The following is a 15352-nucleotide window of genomic DNA, read 5'->3' as shown; positions in this document are numbered from 1 at the left end:
CTGGGCTGCTTGTGATACCCAACATTACAGAGCCCTTAGCATGTGCCCTTACACATTGTTCTAAGTGTGACAATTCATTCAATTCTCAACGCATTTCCCTGATGGAAGCATACTATTTGTATCCCCATTTTATGAGACTGACACGCTACCTACTGCGCTAACGAGGCACCTCGTATCCCCATTTTATAGATGAGGAAACTGAGGTACTGAAATGTACCAAGAAACCTGCTCAAGGTCACACATTTAGCAGGAGGAAGAACACAGCTTTGCATTGCCAGTGTGCAAGTTCCTGGGCTCCACTTCAGACACAGAATCAGAATCTCTGGGGGCAAGGTGCAGGAATCTGCATTTGTAATAAACTGCCTGGATTATCTGGTGCACAAGGAGGTCCCTAGGAACCTGTGATCCTACAGATCAAAGTCTCACCTCTGACTTCCCTGCACTGTGGACTGTCAGGACCTTTGAGGATAAAATCCAGCTCAGCAGGTCCCAGGCCCGTTTGTCTTTCTCTTCAGAGGACTGGAGAAGCTCTTTCAGGTTGGGTAACTTGCTGGCATCTGCAAGCTGAAGTGAGGAAAACCTCCATTAGTAAGGATCCTAGGCAAAATGAGAACCAGGAGCCCTCTAGCGGTAAGACAGCAACCTGCACTTCTTTCAGGTCATGAGTTTCCTAAGAGGAGGGGACATGGGCAGGTCTATGGTCCCCTTTCCAAAGAATATCCAACTCCAAGTGCTCCAAACACTGCAAGGTTTCGTAACTCATTTGGTACAAAACCCGACCTGAACTGATGTGAGGATCGTTTAATCTCTAGTATCCCACTTCATGTTACATTTTGCTGTAGGAATATCCATTCTGATTATGAGATGCCACCTGGCCTGGGAGGTGTTATCAAATACATGATATGTACGCGGGTGGGTAAAGGGTTAGCAAAGCATGAGAAAATGACCTGCAGTTAATTTCCTGTCAGCCTGTTCCCCTAGACACTGGTTAAAGGAAGTATGGCAACTACATACATAACCAGGCAAGGCTGCTTATGGTAAAAATCACCCAGAATAGTAAGCTGCACCTACGCTGGGAGAAACTGCAAGTCGGGACCCATGGTTTGAGGTTTCCCTGAAAGCGGCGACTTTCTGTGAGGCCCTGGCAGCTGCGTCTACGGCGTTCTTACAGGAGAGACCAGTCTCTGTCAACATGGGGCCTCATTAGGCCACAGCAGTTCCTACACCCACCGGACATGAACCTCTTTTTACACATGAGCGGTCACCCTCAAGACAAAGACTAGATCCTGGAACTCCGTGTGGACTGCTCCAAGGACTTCCGTAGAAACAGAACCCCTGCCGTACGTGGCAACCCGTCCTAGGGCCTTCTGGTTTAGGCTGGTGCCCGCGCGGCCCACCACAGATGCCAGTTTAGTTGTACCATTACACTACATTATTGCCTTTGTAAAACTGGGTAGAATCTGAATTCTGAAACACATTGGTGCCAGGTTTTCTGTTAAGGGGCTGGGGATCTGGACTAACAGATGTAGCTACAAGGGAACTGGGGCTTTTGCTCAGAAATTATGACTAGAAGCCAAATCTCCCTAGATGGTTTTTTAAAACATCACCGTACACTGGGGCCATCTGTGAACACGCCTTGGGTTGCACCACCTCCAAACTTTGCTCACTCAGTCCCCTGGAATGCCCCTTCCCCCACTTCTGCCAACCCAGGCACCCCTTTCTCCACACCCCTACAGCCCTCATCCCCTCTTCTCTCTCCCCCGTGAGGCCAGGATTCCTAGAGGCCAGGGACAGTCATGTGTTTTTCTAACCCTCCTCTTTCCTGCACATAGGGAAAAAGCAGACAGATGTGGGTTTGAATCTCTGCTCCTTTTTTTTTTTTTTTTTTTTTAGAATAGTTTACTGATTTTTAGAGAGGAAGGGAGAAGAGATACATCAGTGTGAGAGTGTAACATCCATCAACTGCCTCCTGCACGCCACTTCCTCACTCCCCAGCCCCCCTCCCCAGGGTGTCCTTAAACCAAGCACTGGACCTGGCTGAGCCTCAATCTCCTCTCTAACGTGGGAAGCCCACTATCTCCATATGAGGTTGACAGGAAGATTAAAGAAAGTAACAGAATATCAGGGCCTGGTTTATATATGTTCATTTCTTTTTTTTTTTTCTTATTTATATTTCTCCCTGACAACACTCCCAAATACATTTTTATTGGGGATGTAGCTGGTGCTTCATGAATATCAGTGTGTGCTTTCCATTTACAACCACTGATGATTTTTTTTTTCACTCTGTACTTGAGGTCTCTGGGCTTTGTTCTATAGGCAATACAGAGCCACGAAGGGTACTTGACGCTGTGTTGCAAATGGTGCTGCTGCCTGCCCAGTCCAAAGGACACCTCCCAGCATCCTGTGACCTCACCTGTCCTGCTTTTCCACTCCTGGTCCACACTTGTTATCCCAAAGCCAGAGCTGAGTCTTCTCTCCCACAATCACTGTCCCCATCACTCCTGTTCTCAAATTCCACCTGTGAGCCGCAGCCCTTGCCAACATTCCAGACCTGGGTACAGAGAGCCCTACAAAACGACAGTCAGCTAAGCCAGGTCAGTCTGGGGAAGGGGAAGAGACTGCTCCCAGCTCCGAGATCAACCCCAGCCTCGCCTGAGCGCCCTTGGGTACAGCCCTCTTTCAGGGCTAGGCCCTCCCACTGCTGCCTGCCCTGTATGTCCTGCTGGGCTCCTCTCTTTGCCCTCCCCCCAACCTCCCCGCCCCCACCCCGCTATTTAACCCTTAACTGGCCTTCCTCAGGTCCTATTTCACTTTTCAGGCTACTCTGAAAAATAAATCTGCTCCAACAAGTTAACAAGATTCTTTTTCTTCTTGTGACCAAAACCTGTCTGCATTTTAGCAGTGCCTTTTGGGGACCAGGAACACAAATAGGCCTGTCCCATAAAATACAGCCTGCCCAGTTGAATTTGAATTTCAGGTAAATAACAAAATAAGACTTTTACTAGGAGGATAACCCATGCAATAATTACAGCATACTTCACACTTTAAAAATTATGTGTTGCTTCTCTGAAATTCAAATTTAAATAGGTGGCCTATATTGCTTTTTGCTAATCTAGCAACTCTGTCCTTCACGAGGCCCTTGGGAATCTGTTCTGGCTTCTCTGCCTAACAGTACCTCCTGAAACATGCTTCTCACCTGCTCCCCCTACACCATTCCTCAAGTGCCCTGTCTTTCCTTCTCTTGCTTCTGCAGCTGTCCTGCATGAGAGTCTACTCAGTCTTCAAGGTCAGCCTAAAGTCACTGACCCTGACCCTGACCACTCCCAACCTCTAGGCTCCCCTGTGCTCTATGCTAGGCCAGGGGTCACTGTTCAACACAGCCCTCAACTGGTACTTGACTCGCTCCACACGTGTTATCCCAAAGCCACAGCTGAGTCTTCTCTGGGGCCACATCAAGCCTCGCTGGGCAAATGCTTCCTGAGGGCCAACTCCATCGTAGGTATTCTGGAGCCAGCAGTCAGCTAGAAGCTGGCCCGGAGATCAGGGCAAGATGGTAAAAGCTAACATTTATTGAGGCCGTATCACATGCCAGGCACTGGGCTAAATGCTGTGCACACGGCATCTCATTTTATCCTCACAACAACCTGTTTGAAAGGGGAGGGAACTGGGGCTTGGAGAGGGTAAGCCCCTTACCTAGGGTCTTGCAGCTCTTCAGGAGCAGGGCCATGAAGCCAGGCAGCCTGACTCTAGGGTCTGTTCTCTGGGATTCTCTCCTACCAATGGAGAAATTTATAATGGACTAAATATCTTAACCCCAAGGAGCAATTCCCACAGAGCTTTAAGAAGCTGCTTGGGACGCCAATCCCGTATGTTCCTGGAGTCTCCCACCCCCACATAATAAATCAAGACAGCTACCAGCTGTGCCGAGGCCCTGTAGGTAAGGAGAAAGATGTGTGTCCGGTGAAGTATGAAGCAGGGTCAGGAGACACAAAACCCTCCATAGAGACAAACATTACCAACCACTGTTCGTGGCAGTGGAAGGCATTTACCAATAACCGGATTGAGGAGAATAAGTGTTCAGGAGGAAGGCAGGCATTTCTGGGGGGTGGGGAAGAAGGCAGAGGGAAGGGTATACAGGTCAGGTAGGAGAGGAATGGGACCTGGTGTAAATGGGAGGATTTTGAGAGGCTGAGAGAGAGAGCACTCCCAGTGGAAAGAGCTTAGCAGAGAGGCAGTGACGTGAACAGCGGCCTAGTCCCAAAATATGGTCCCAGGCTCAAATGCCCCCAGAGCCAGAGGGGGAAAATGAGTAAGGGGAGAGTCTAAGAAACCGGTGTTGAACAGTGACCCCTGGCCTAGCACAGGGCCCAGCCACCAAACTCCCGTTCCAGCTGGTTTCTGCCCAAGCAGTGGCGTCTCAAATGTTTTTTCATTTTTAAAAGAAATGAGCAAGCTGCATTTCTTCAACTTCCCAATTTCTAAAAGGCTAAAGAACAGCCTGTCATCCCACAGAACATATGTTCGCAGCCTCTACTCTGGGGAACGAGGAAGGATTCAGGTGAAGAAGTGGCTCAGGGAACCTGAGCAAGGCCCGAGTGCTGGGCAGTGCTGGGCAGTCCAAGGTTTAGGAAAGGAAGTCTCTCAAGAAAGAGGTGGTTTGCGTGACAGAAGCCAAGGGCAGGAACCAGCAGGGGGAAAGCAGAGAAGAGAGAGGACTGATGAACCTGGAAGGAGACCATTCAACCTCCCCGCTTTGAGTCAGGAGGTGACAGTACATCCCAGTGGACACTTTGCAACCACCCAGGACACGTTCTCCTGGGGAGGAGGCCCAGGAACCTAGTTACAGAAGTTGCCACGGGTGCTTCTTATCACCAGGCTTAGATGATAAGCAACGCTGTCCTGGAAGGGCTGGCAGCAGGAAAGAGAGAACATCTGCCAAAAAATCCTTGTGGTTCAGTTGGTTGAGCATTGTCCTGTGCCCCGAAAGGTTGCTGTTTGATTCCTGGTCAGAACGCATACCTGGGTTGTGGGTTCAGTCCCCGGTTGGAGCACATACAGAAGGCAACCGATATCTCGCTGTTGCTCTCATGTCCTCAGGTGAGGATTAAAAAAATAATAATAATAAAAATCCTTGTCTAGGAAGATGCCGGAGGTCATAATTACTAGATGTGGGTGGAGGTGCTGGAAGGAAATGAACCAAAGGTACAGCCAAGGTCACCAGCCTCAGGACCAAAGTGACACCCGTAACAGTGGGGTGGGAGGGACGGATGGAGCCGATAGGCTGCCAGGATGAGGCTGGAAAGGCAGACTCTGCAGTTACATACGGATGCACCTGGCTTTGCCCAAACCTAAGGTATGAAAATACAGTCACTATGCCCTAGCCAGTTTGGCTCAGTGGATAGAGCGTCGGCCTGCAGACTGAAGGGTCCCAGGTTCGATTCCGGCCAAGGGCACATGACCAGGTTGTGGGCTCGATCCCCAGTAGGGGGCGTGCAGGAGACAGCTGATCAATGATTCTCTCTCATCATTGATGTTTCCATCTCTCTATCCTTCTCCCTTCCTCTCTGAAATCAATAAAGAAATATATTTTTTTAAAAAGAAAAAGAAAAAACAGAGTCACTAAAACAGACTGGGGTGAGAGTCTACTTTATAGGAGAACTCTTCACAAAAGAAGTCATCATGGGGACCCTTTCCAGGAGTCCCCACCCTGGGTACACACCAGCAACACCTGGGAGCTGGAGGGTGGTCTGCTCCCAGCACATACACTGATTACCTGATAGGAAGATTAAATGGGAAGATTAAATGAGTTCCACAAAGAAACAGCTCAGAACAGTGCCCAGTGAGTGGTAGGGGCTATTAGCATTGAATAAGTGTTAGGGACTATACTATTATTATTAATCAAATGTCCCTTTCTACTGCTCACCAATCTGCAGAGGAAAGGCATACATGTCTGGGATGGTTGAGAAGGGAGGAGGTGGTTTCTACTGGAAAGATAAATCCCACCCCTGGATCCTCCACATCACCATCCCGTAGGCTGAGGAATCCTTCTAGCCACACACTCTCCGCCAGTCACATCACATCATATCTATGCCAGTATCAATATCTTGTCATATCTGTATATTCTACTTGTCTCTTCAGATATCATCTTTGAGAACAGGGAAATAAAAAGGTAATCTGAGAGACTGAGAACTTTAACTTGAAATACCAAGTATGTACCTACATTGATACTTATTGATTGGACTAAATCTAATTGTTATCATTTCCTCACTACCAGTAGCTGGGTGCTCATGAAAATGATCAAATCAATTAATAGGAAAAATTTTAAACTATACATTTTCTGCAAATATAAACGAACAAGTCCCACTGCCCAGGCTCCACCTCAGATCAATTAAAAACAGAATCTCTAAGGGTGGGGCCCAGACAGAAGTATTTTTTAAAGCTTTCCAGTGTGAGCCAAGGTTGAGAGCCTTGTAAAGAATAATCTCCCTCAGCCAATGTCAATTCCATTTCTAACCTGGAAATAAGCATCAAAAGCCTTCATTAGAAAGTTCTGTTAGCCTTTGAGGCAGCAATTTCACCTTTCAGAATTGACCTCAAGAAAATAACTAGATATATAAAGAAGAAAAAAAAGGAAATAACTAGAGATATAAACAATGATTATGTGGAAGGATGTTTATCATAGTATCCTATATAACAAAACCCTAATATGCAAATCGACCGAATGGCGGAACGACCGGTCACTATGACACACACTCACCACCAGGGGGCAGACGCTCAATGCAGGAGCTGCCCCCGGGTGGTCAGTGCGCTCCCACAGGGGGAGCACTGCTCAGCCAGAAGCCCTGAGCTGGGCTCACGGCTGGCGAACGTAACGGCTGTGGTGGGAGCCTCTCCCGCCTCCACAGCAGTCGGATATCCCCTGAGGGCTCCTGGACTGCGAGAGGGTGCAGGCTGGGCTGAGGGACCCTTCTGAGTGCACGAATTTCGTGCACTAGGCCTCTAGTTATTTATAAAAGCAAATGTACAATATTGTGAAGGAACCAGAAGAAGAACTCCTAACTGCTGGGGGTAAAAGCACAGAGTAAGATGAGGTTCCAACTGTGTCTTAAAGGATGAGGGAAAGTTTGCTTGGACAACAAGGGGGGTTAAAAGGGGTGGCGGGGAGGAGCAGGCCTGCCCTGAGGTTAGGTCAGAGAGAAGCTTATTTCTTCAACCCAGACATTGGGGAGTCAGCTGTTCTAGAGAGAGCAAGCCAGAGACCAGAACCAGGAGAGCCAGTACAGCCTCCCACCCCCACTCCCAAATGGTGGATGGGAATAGGGCAGGCTACATGCAAATGCTTCTCAGACTTGTTAAAACTGCAGAGCCTGCCCTGGCCAGGTAGCCCAGTTGGTTAGAGTGTCACCCCCTTATGCCAAGGTTGTGGGTTTGATCTCCAGTCAGGGCATATATAAGAAGCAACCAGTGAATGAATAAATAAGTGGAACAACAAAGCGATGTTCCTCTCTCTCTCTTTCCAAAATCAATTAGAAAAATTGATTTTTAAAAATGCCAATTAAAAAAAAATCATATACTAACTGGGTAGGTCTGAGAGGGGAAGCCGGCATTCTGCATTTCTAACAAGCTCCCAGGGGATGCTGCTACTGATCCTCACCCCCACTCTCAAGTGGAAGGGCCCGGAATTAAAATAAAGGAGCTGCCCTAGCCAGTTCGGCTCAGTGGATAAAGCATCAGCCTGTGGACCAAAAGGTCCCCGGTTCGATTCTGGCCAAGGGCACGTACCTTGGTTGCAGGCTCCTCCCCGGCCCAGGCCCTGGTCAGGGCATGTACAGAAGGCAACCAATCGCTGTGTTTCTCTCACATTGATGTTTCTCTCTGTCTTTCCCTCTTTCTTCCACTCTCTCCCTAAAAATCAATGGAAAAATATCCTTGGGTGAGGATGAACAAAATATATATATAAAGGAGCCATTACCACCCACCTCCCACCCCCAGAAAGGGCCTGCAGACTAATGGAGAACCAGGGCATGGGGTTCCTAGGGGGAAAAAACAGACATGAAGTTTGAGGGTCACTGGTCAGGGCTACAGGACATCCCAAGAATAAGGAAAATGGCAACAGAATGGGCTGGATTCTCTGACCAATAAGGGCTCAGCCAACCCTTGTTCAAGGAACAAGAGCAGAAACCCTCCACCTGGGCAATCACACACAGCCAGTTAGATTCCTCAAACATCTGCTAAGCACCTCCCAGGCACTGGGAATACAAAGACCTCCCGGTGTAAAGCTGAAGTGTTGCCTCAGAATAAAAATATCCTCAAAACTAGGCACCTGAGAAATGATTTGGGGCTTTAGATGGAGAAAATTAATTTAAAATGATTAAATATGATAAACTGTTTCACATTACTTCCAAGTGCTTTTAGCTAAACAAATAAAAATGATAGACTTTCTTTTTTTTTTTATACAGAGATGCTTTATTTTGTTGTTTTTAATCCTCACCCAAAGATATTTTTCCATTGATTTTTTTTCTTTTTTTTTTTTTAGAGAGAGAGAGTGGAAAGGAGGGGGAGAGACAGAGAGAAAGAAACATTGATGTCACTCACATCAATTGGTTGCCTCCCACACGTGCCCCGATCAGAGGGTCTGGGATGCAGCCTTGACCGGAGGTATGTGCCCTTGACCAGAATCAAACCCTGGACCTTCAGTCCACAGGCTGATGCTCCATCTACTGAGCCAAACCGCTGCAGCAAAATACAAGTGTTTTAACAGCCCACACCTTCCTTCTTCAGGTAACCACAAAATGACCCAGAAGAAGGAATCCAGACCTCATTCCCTTTTCTTTCAAAGTTAATCACTGACTCAGATACAGGTCCCGATGCCAAATTCTCCACATTTTCTTCTGTAACTCATGTAAACTGTGGCAAAAGGAAACCTGAAGTGTGTTTATCTAAGAACATGTGCATGCTCTCAGAGGTCATACCAGGTCCTGCCTGGTGAGCTGCCTTCTCTTGGGTAACTGCTCCTTAGAGCCATGCCTACAGACAGCCGAGACTCTGTCTGGCCTGGACCAGTTTCCTTAAGGTGCACAATAAGGAAAATGGCAACAGAATGGGCTGGTAAGAATCTGCCTTGTGCCGAAACCGGTTTGGCTCAGTGGATAGAGCGTCGGCCTGCGGACTCAAGGGTCCCAGGTTCGATTCCGGTCAAGGGCATGTACCTTGGTTGCGGGCACATCCCCAGTAGGGGGTGTGCAAGAGGCAGCTGATTCGATGTTTCTCTCTCATCGATGTTTCTAACTCTCTATCCCTCTCTCTTCCTCTCTGTAAAAAAAAAAAAAAAATAAAATAAAAAAATCAAAAAAAAAAAAAAAAAGAATCTGCCTGTGTATCTCCAGGGGCACCATGAGCCCGAGGGACAGTCTGTGACTATTTGGGGCTATCTGAAGTCTCCTAAGGCAGTGGTCGGCAAACTGCGGCTTGAGAGCCACATGTGGCTCTTTGGCCCCTTGAGTGTGGCTCTCCCACAAAATACCACGTGTGGGAGCGCACATACAGTGCGATTGAAACTTCGTGGCCCATGCGCAGAAGTCGGTTTTCGGCTCTCAAAAGAAATTTCAATCGTTGTACTGTTGATATTTGGCTCTGTTGACTGATGAGTTTGCCGACCACTGTCCTAAGGGATTATAGGTATGGAAGCAAGGTGTGCCCTATCGGGAGGGACATGAGATAGTGTGAGCTCTATCAAGGGCACTTTCACTTGATTGATATCATTTGAATTTTTTATAACAAGAATATATTACTTGCATAATTTAAAAAAAATGTAAAGCATAAACAAATCGAAACAGTTCCAAAGCTCCCTTTGCATTTATCCCATATTCATCAAACAAACCTAATTCTGTTTGCCAGTAAGCCCTTCCAGCAGGAAGAGAAGGTGCTGAGCATGCTAATCAACTTGGATGTTTCTTGGTAAAAGTTAATGAAGTGCATTGTGGGGCACCATCTCATAGGGTGTGGTCCCTCAGACACCTATCTCTTCTCCTGAACAGATCCCTCTCTCCCCCTACCACCACAAGGCTCTTTCAGAAATGCATCCTGGCCCAGCTGGTGTGGCTCAGTGGTTGAGTGTCGACCCAGGAGCCAACAGGTCTTTTGTTCGATTCCTGGTCAGGGCACATGTCCATGTTGCGGACTCAATCCCCAGTAGGGCTGTCCAGCAGGCAGCCAATTGATGATGTTCCTCTCTCTCATTGATGTTTCTATCTCTCTATCCCTCTCCCGTCCTCTCTCTAAAAACCAATAAAAACATAATTTAAAAAAAAGAAAGAAATGCATCATGGATCTCACCAATGCTTCCCCAACTAAAGATAAAATCTATACATCTTGGCAGGACATGCCAAGCCCTGCATGCACTGGCTGGCCTCACCTTTTCCTGCTCCCCACAACAGCCACATGCCGGTGAGCTCCTGGTTTTCTGCCTGTCCTGCTACTCCTCCTAGAACAGACCTTTCCTCCCCTCTGCTCCCTGAAATCTTCCATGTCCCCTAGGGAGTCAGCATGGTCTCAGCTACTGCTCTTTGTTGGTGTTCCCTGACCCCAGCTCAGTGCCAAGGACTGGGGTCCCTGCTCTGGGCGTCCTCTCATATATACAGGCATACCTCCTTTGATGCACTTCACAGACACTGCGTTCTTTACAAATTGAAGGCAAGACCCTCCACCAGCAAAAAGGTTACAACTCACTTTATTACAGTGCTCTGGAACTGAACCTGCAAAATCTCCGAGGCGTGCCTGCATAGGGCTTACCCCACGGTACAGCTGACCACACTGGTTAACCTGCGTCCTAGGCACCTGGCCCACAGCAAGTGCTCCGTTAAAATCTATCGACAAAATAAAGGCATGTCATCCCCAAGGCTCTGATATTACAAACTCACAAAACTGAACATCTCAATTTGCAGAACAAACTGTGGGGAGAGTTAGTTGGCTTATCTTTCTCTGATCTCCCTGAACCTGAAATACCTGTGTACGATGGCCTAGGCCTGAGATGCCCTCCACACATCCCTAGCCTGGATTTCAACGGAACATGTGGGAGGCAGGAGACTGGGCCTTTGTCCTTTTACGTCCCGAAAGTGAAAGCAAAGAGGGAACCCAACCCTGACCACCTCGTCAGACACAATTCTAAACACCTCCTTAAATCTGTTCGTGTGGTTCATAACATTAAGTGATGTTCAAATGTTGAACTCATTTTGCATTCCTGGAATAAACCCAACCTGTTAATGAGGAATTGTTCTTTTTAGACATTACTGGATTCAGGAACCTAGTATTTTATAGAGGATTTCTACATTTATACTCAGGAGTGACACTGGCTTATAATGTTCTTTTCTTGTATCATTCTCTTCAGATGTAAGATCAAGGTTATACTAGCCTCTTTTACAATATTTGGAAGAATTTGTACACAATTGGAATTACTTATTGCCTCGGTGATTGGTAGAACTCACCAAGGAAACCTGCTAGGCCTGGAATTTTCTTTGAGTGAATTTACTAATTCAGTGTCTTTAATGATTACAGACTATTTCAATTTTCTATTTCTTACAGAATCAATTTTGGAAAATTATATTTTTCTAGGCAATTCCAAACATTTGAATTACAAAAAATAACTGGTATCTGGAATGCATGCCGACCCTAAAGTGAACTCTGCAAGAAATTAAGTGCCTTGTGAATCATCAAAGAAACAACAGCTCACATGTGTACTGTATGTTACAATTTATAAGAGCACTGCCCATATATTACCTCATCTGAAGATCAAGATACGGGGGTGGCTTTGGTTACTTTTGGTGGCTGTGTATTTGCAAAGGGATGAGTAACTTCTATTTGGCTGAGTCCGGTGATTCAGATCAACACCCATTGGCTGGCCACACTAGGAAATGTTGTGGAGGCCTAACTGCTGAATTCCTCACTTCACTCCTGGAAGTCACTGGTCACTAACAAGAGGAAGCAGCCACAAAATGCCTTGGGAGTGTCCACATTAGGGCTTGGGGGGTGTTCTTAGCTCATTGAAACCCTCCCCAAGGCCGGGCTGTAAATGAAGTCCAGGGGCTGTCATGTTTACTAACCTGGGTCCACAGGACACGTGGCCTGGGAAACAGTGGACAGCGCGGGGGAGTGGGGGGGGGGGGGAAGCACACTCACCAGGGCCTCAAAGTCCTTGCAGTCGTGGCGGGCATAGGACGCGGGGAAAGGCCGCAGCGCGGAGTCCCGCTTGTAGCTCTGCAGGGCCGAAGTGAACAGACTGCACCGCAGGTCCGCCGCCAGCGTGTCGCGGGCCGCCGCTTCCCTGGCGGCCGCCCAGCCTGCGGGCTGCATCCTGGGGGCGGCGCGCGGCCTGCGGGGAGACGCGGCGGTTCAGGAGCAAAGGCTGAGCCTGCGGTCAGCGCGGGGCTGGGCCGGGGACAAAGGGCCAGAGGGGACTGGGGGTGCCAGGCCTGGGGTGGAGCTAGGCAGGATGACAGGGGTGAGGACGTGCTAACGAGTGTCTCCTGCGGGGGTCTTGGCGGAGCGCTCGCTGCCGGGGGAGACGGGCCGGTCGAGGAGAGGGACAGGTCAGGACCGCGGGTCAGCGCGGCGGGGGCCGGGAAGGGCTGGAGATAATGGGGCCTTGGGGGTGGGGGGCAGGCCCCAGCCCGGGGGAGGGTCTATGACATGGGATGAGCCCACAACGGCGGAAACGTGCTGACCCGTGCCCTCCGCAGGGGCGTGGGGCTGGGGGCACACCCAGCGGTACCGCGGGCAGAGACCCCTCCCCGCGCGGCACAAGGCTCGGCGCCGCCCGTGCCTTCCTGTCCCGCCTCCGGCCGGGCGCCGCCGAAGCCCCGCGCTCGCCCGGCTGCCCTCGGCGCCGCCTGCCTTCTGCCAGCGGTCCGGTCCGCTCACCGAGCCCGGTCCCCGAGCCCTGCCCGCCGGAGGGGCTCGGCGCCCCGCGCACTCGGCCTACCTCCCCTCCCGGCGCCGCGCTCCCCCAGCCGCTCCGCGCTCCTCCCAGCCCCGCCGCGGCCCGCCCCTTCCCCGCCCGCCCCGCCCAGGTGCGGGCTGTGCCCGCCCACCGCGAGCCCAGCGGTCCCCAGGTGTCAGGTGTGGGCCCCTGGCCCCGCGGAGACACCCACGCTGCTGCGTGCCATTCTCACAGAAGCCGGGACTGGCAACGGACCCAGGCGCCCTTTGGACCCGCCCTTGGACTTGCCTTTGTCACAGCTCCGTGGGCTGTGACTAGTCTCTCCTGGGGAATTGCCACTACCTACTGCCTCCCTCGTGAATTATTTCCCTCCAAAACTGGTTACGCAAAAGGAGCCATTTATCACCCAGGGAAAATGAGTGTCAGAGTACTGCAGAGCTGGCCCAAGGTCCCACAGCCGGACCAGGTGTATCTGGGATTCATGCCCAGATCTGAAAACCAAATGACCCTCTCTCTGCCTTTCCGCCTCCAGAATTTTCGGCGTTGCTTAAGTTTCTGGCCTTCCAGACAAGGCGTGCCAAGTTCCTCCTTTGGAGCCCTCTCTGAAAGGGAGCCTGGGGAGATTGACCTAATTGCAGGAGGGATGGGACTTGAGTCCCATCCCCTCTCCCAGCTTACAACCCTATTAGAGAAAAAAACCCCAGTGTGGCCTCATGGTCACGTGGAAATCTAATCACAGGCCATTGCCAACTCCTGGATCAAGAAGTCCCTCAACAGCTGATCGGTGTCTCTCTCTCACCGATGTTTCTAGCTCTCTATCCCTCTCCCTTCCTCTCTGTAAAAAATCAATAAAATATATTTTTTTTAAAAAAAAAGAAGAAGAAGAAGAAGTCCCTCAATAACCTGCCCACATCCCCACACCCCAGCATCTTCTGAGGGAGGAACTTCCCCTCCTTCTGCATCAAGGCTGAGCTGGGCCCTGGTCTCTGAGGAAAGGTGGTCTATGCCATTGCATTGTATGAGTTTGGGAGGAAGAGCAAGACTGGATCCGCAGACACCACAAGGCTTCCCAGGCCAGACCGTGAGTGCTGGCTGCTCCAGGAGTGCTAGTCAGACCTCTGGTTGCTCTGAAGCCTGGACTGGTCCAGAGCTCTAAAAAGTGTCCTAATGTCCCCAAAGAGCTGAAGGTCATGCCCAGAAAGACAGAGCCTATAGCAGTGGGGCAGGAGGCCTGGTGACTAATACTGTTACAATAACATGGTTATTAAATAACAGGAAAGGAATAAAAGGGAGTCTAGATAATGTAGGCATGCCATTTATACAGCTTTGCCAGAAAGCTAGTTAACTGTTAGGTCTGATCAAATAATCCAATCCATGTCCCCTCCCCTGGGAAACTGATCTTTAGATCATTTCACAACCAACATTCCCTTTTGCTTAGACCACATTCCATTTGCTAAGACCAGTAACTTTCCCCTCCAGACTTGCCCAGGATCCGGATCCGCCCAGAGAATTCCCTGCCAAAAAAGCCAGCCTAGAGTCCTTTAAAATCTCTGACTCTCATAGCTGGGTGCTGATGCCGTTTGGGGGCTCAGTCCACCTGGTTTCCAGATGACCTAAAAAGTTCCTAATTCTTTACCCCTTTCAGCCTTCTACGTACCTCCTTTGGCGACCCTAACATTAACATTTTCCAAGTCTGTTCCCAATAGATCGCTGGAGGAGGGGACAGGACAATAGAGGCATGCCCAGTAAGGTCTGGGTGATGTGGGAAGGTGATTACTCTTCAGTCACACCTGGGAATGGGGCATTGGCCAAGGAAATGTGTAGGCATGGCCACTGCAAGTGCCAGAAGATTTCATATTTAGTAGCAAACTCTTGAACAAAGGAAACCTCTATCATTGCTCCGGCCTGACTCCTGGCTCCTGGCTGTTAGAAATAAGGCGAGCCGCCCAAGTCAGGGGTTCTGGTAGAATACAAAACACACTCGGGAGCCAGGCAGCAAGGCAAGCATCTTTACTTCTATGTAGAAAGGTGTGCACACATGGTCTGAAAGCCCATGCCCACCGACCAGGCAGTCTGTTCAGGTTTATAATCCCTGACGCACGTGACCTGTCCCTTGCTCTTGATTGGAGCTCAGGCACACAGTCTTTCATGATTGGCTAATTCAAAGGGAGGGGTTGGCCTTTGCTGTTTCAAGATGGCAGCCCCAGGGGAGCTGCAAGCCATGTGGCCAACATGGCAGCTGCCAAGTCACACAGTCCAAAATGGCGGCTGTCTCAACTGTTGTTTGACAGAAAAGATGACTTGTTTATTCTCACATGGCCACACAATGAACTGATGGACCTGTTGTAGATGCGGTCAGACCAAACCTGGGTTCAGCAACCTTGGTACTTGGGTTCTGGCTAAGAAAGAATTCAGAGC

The 15352-nt window shown here is 49.5% G+C and overlaps 1 protein-coding gene across 12 annotated transcripts in view; it reads right to left on the bottom strand.

The window, feature by feature from the left end:
• Nucleotides 1-13031, bottom strand: part of PARP16 (poly(ADP-ribose) polymerase family member 16) — a 47921-nt gene extending 34890 nt beyond the window's left edge. For 8 of the 12 annotated variants that reach the window (XR_008556104.1, XM_054716130.1, XM_054716131.1 and 5 more), the window contains exons 1-3: nt 12720-12900; nt 12175-12367; nt 427-564 (exon numbers count right to left, since the gene is read on the bottom strand). Coding sequence is in view for 11 of the 12 variants with exons in the window: in XM_054716130.1 (XP_054572105.1) it covers nt 427-564; nt 12175-12348 (312 nt within the window). In the remaining variant the exon portion in view is untranslated. The other 4 variants (XM_054716132.1, XM_054716134.1, XM_054716125.1 and 1 more) reach the window with 3 other exon arrangements.
• Between the last annotated feature and the right edge of the window lie 2321 nt (nt 13032-15352).

Source organism: Eptesicus fuscus, chromosome 5 (genome assembly GCF_027574615.1).
Source record: "Eptesicus fuscus isolate TK198812 chromosome 5, DD_ASM_mEF_20220401, whole genome shotgun sequence".
In the NCBI taxonomy this organism is placed as follows: Eukaryota; Metazoa; Chordata; class Mammalia; order Chiroptera; family Vespertilionidae; genus Eptesicus; species Eptesicus fuscus.
Note: the sequence above shows the minus strand (reverse complement) of the source record. Positions and strands in the feature narration are given on the sequence as shown.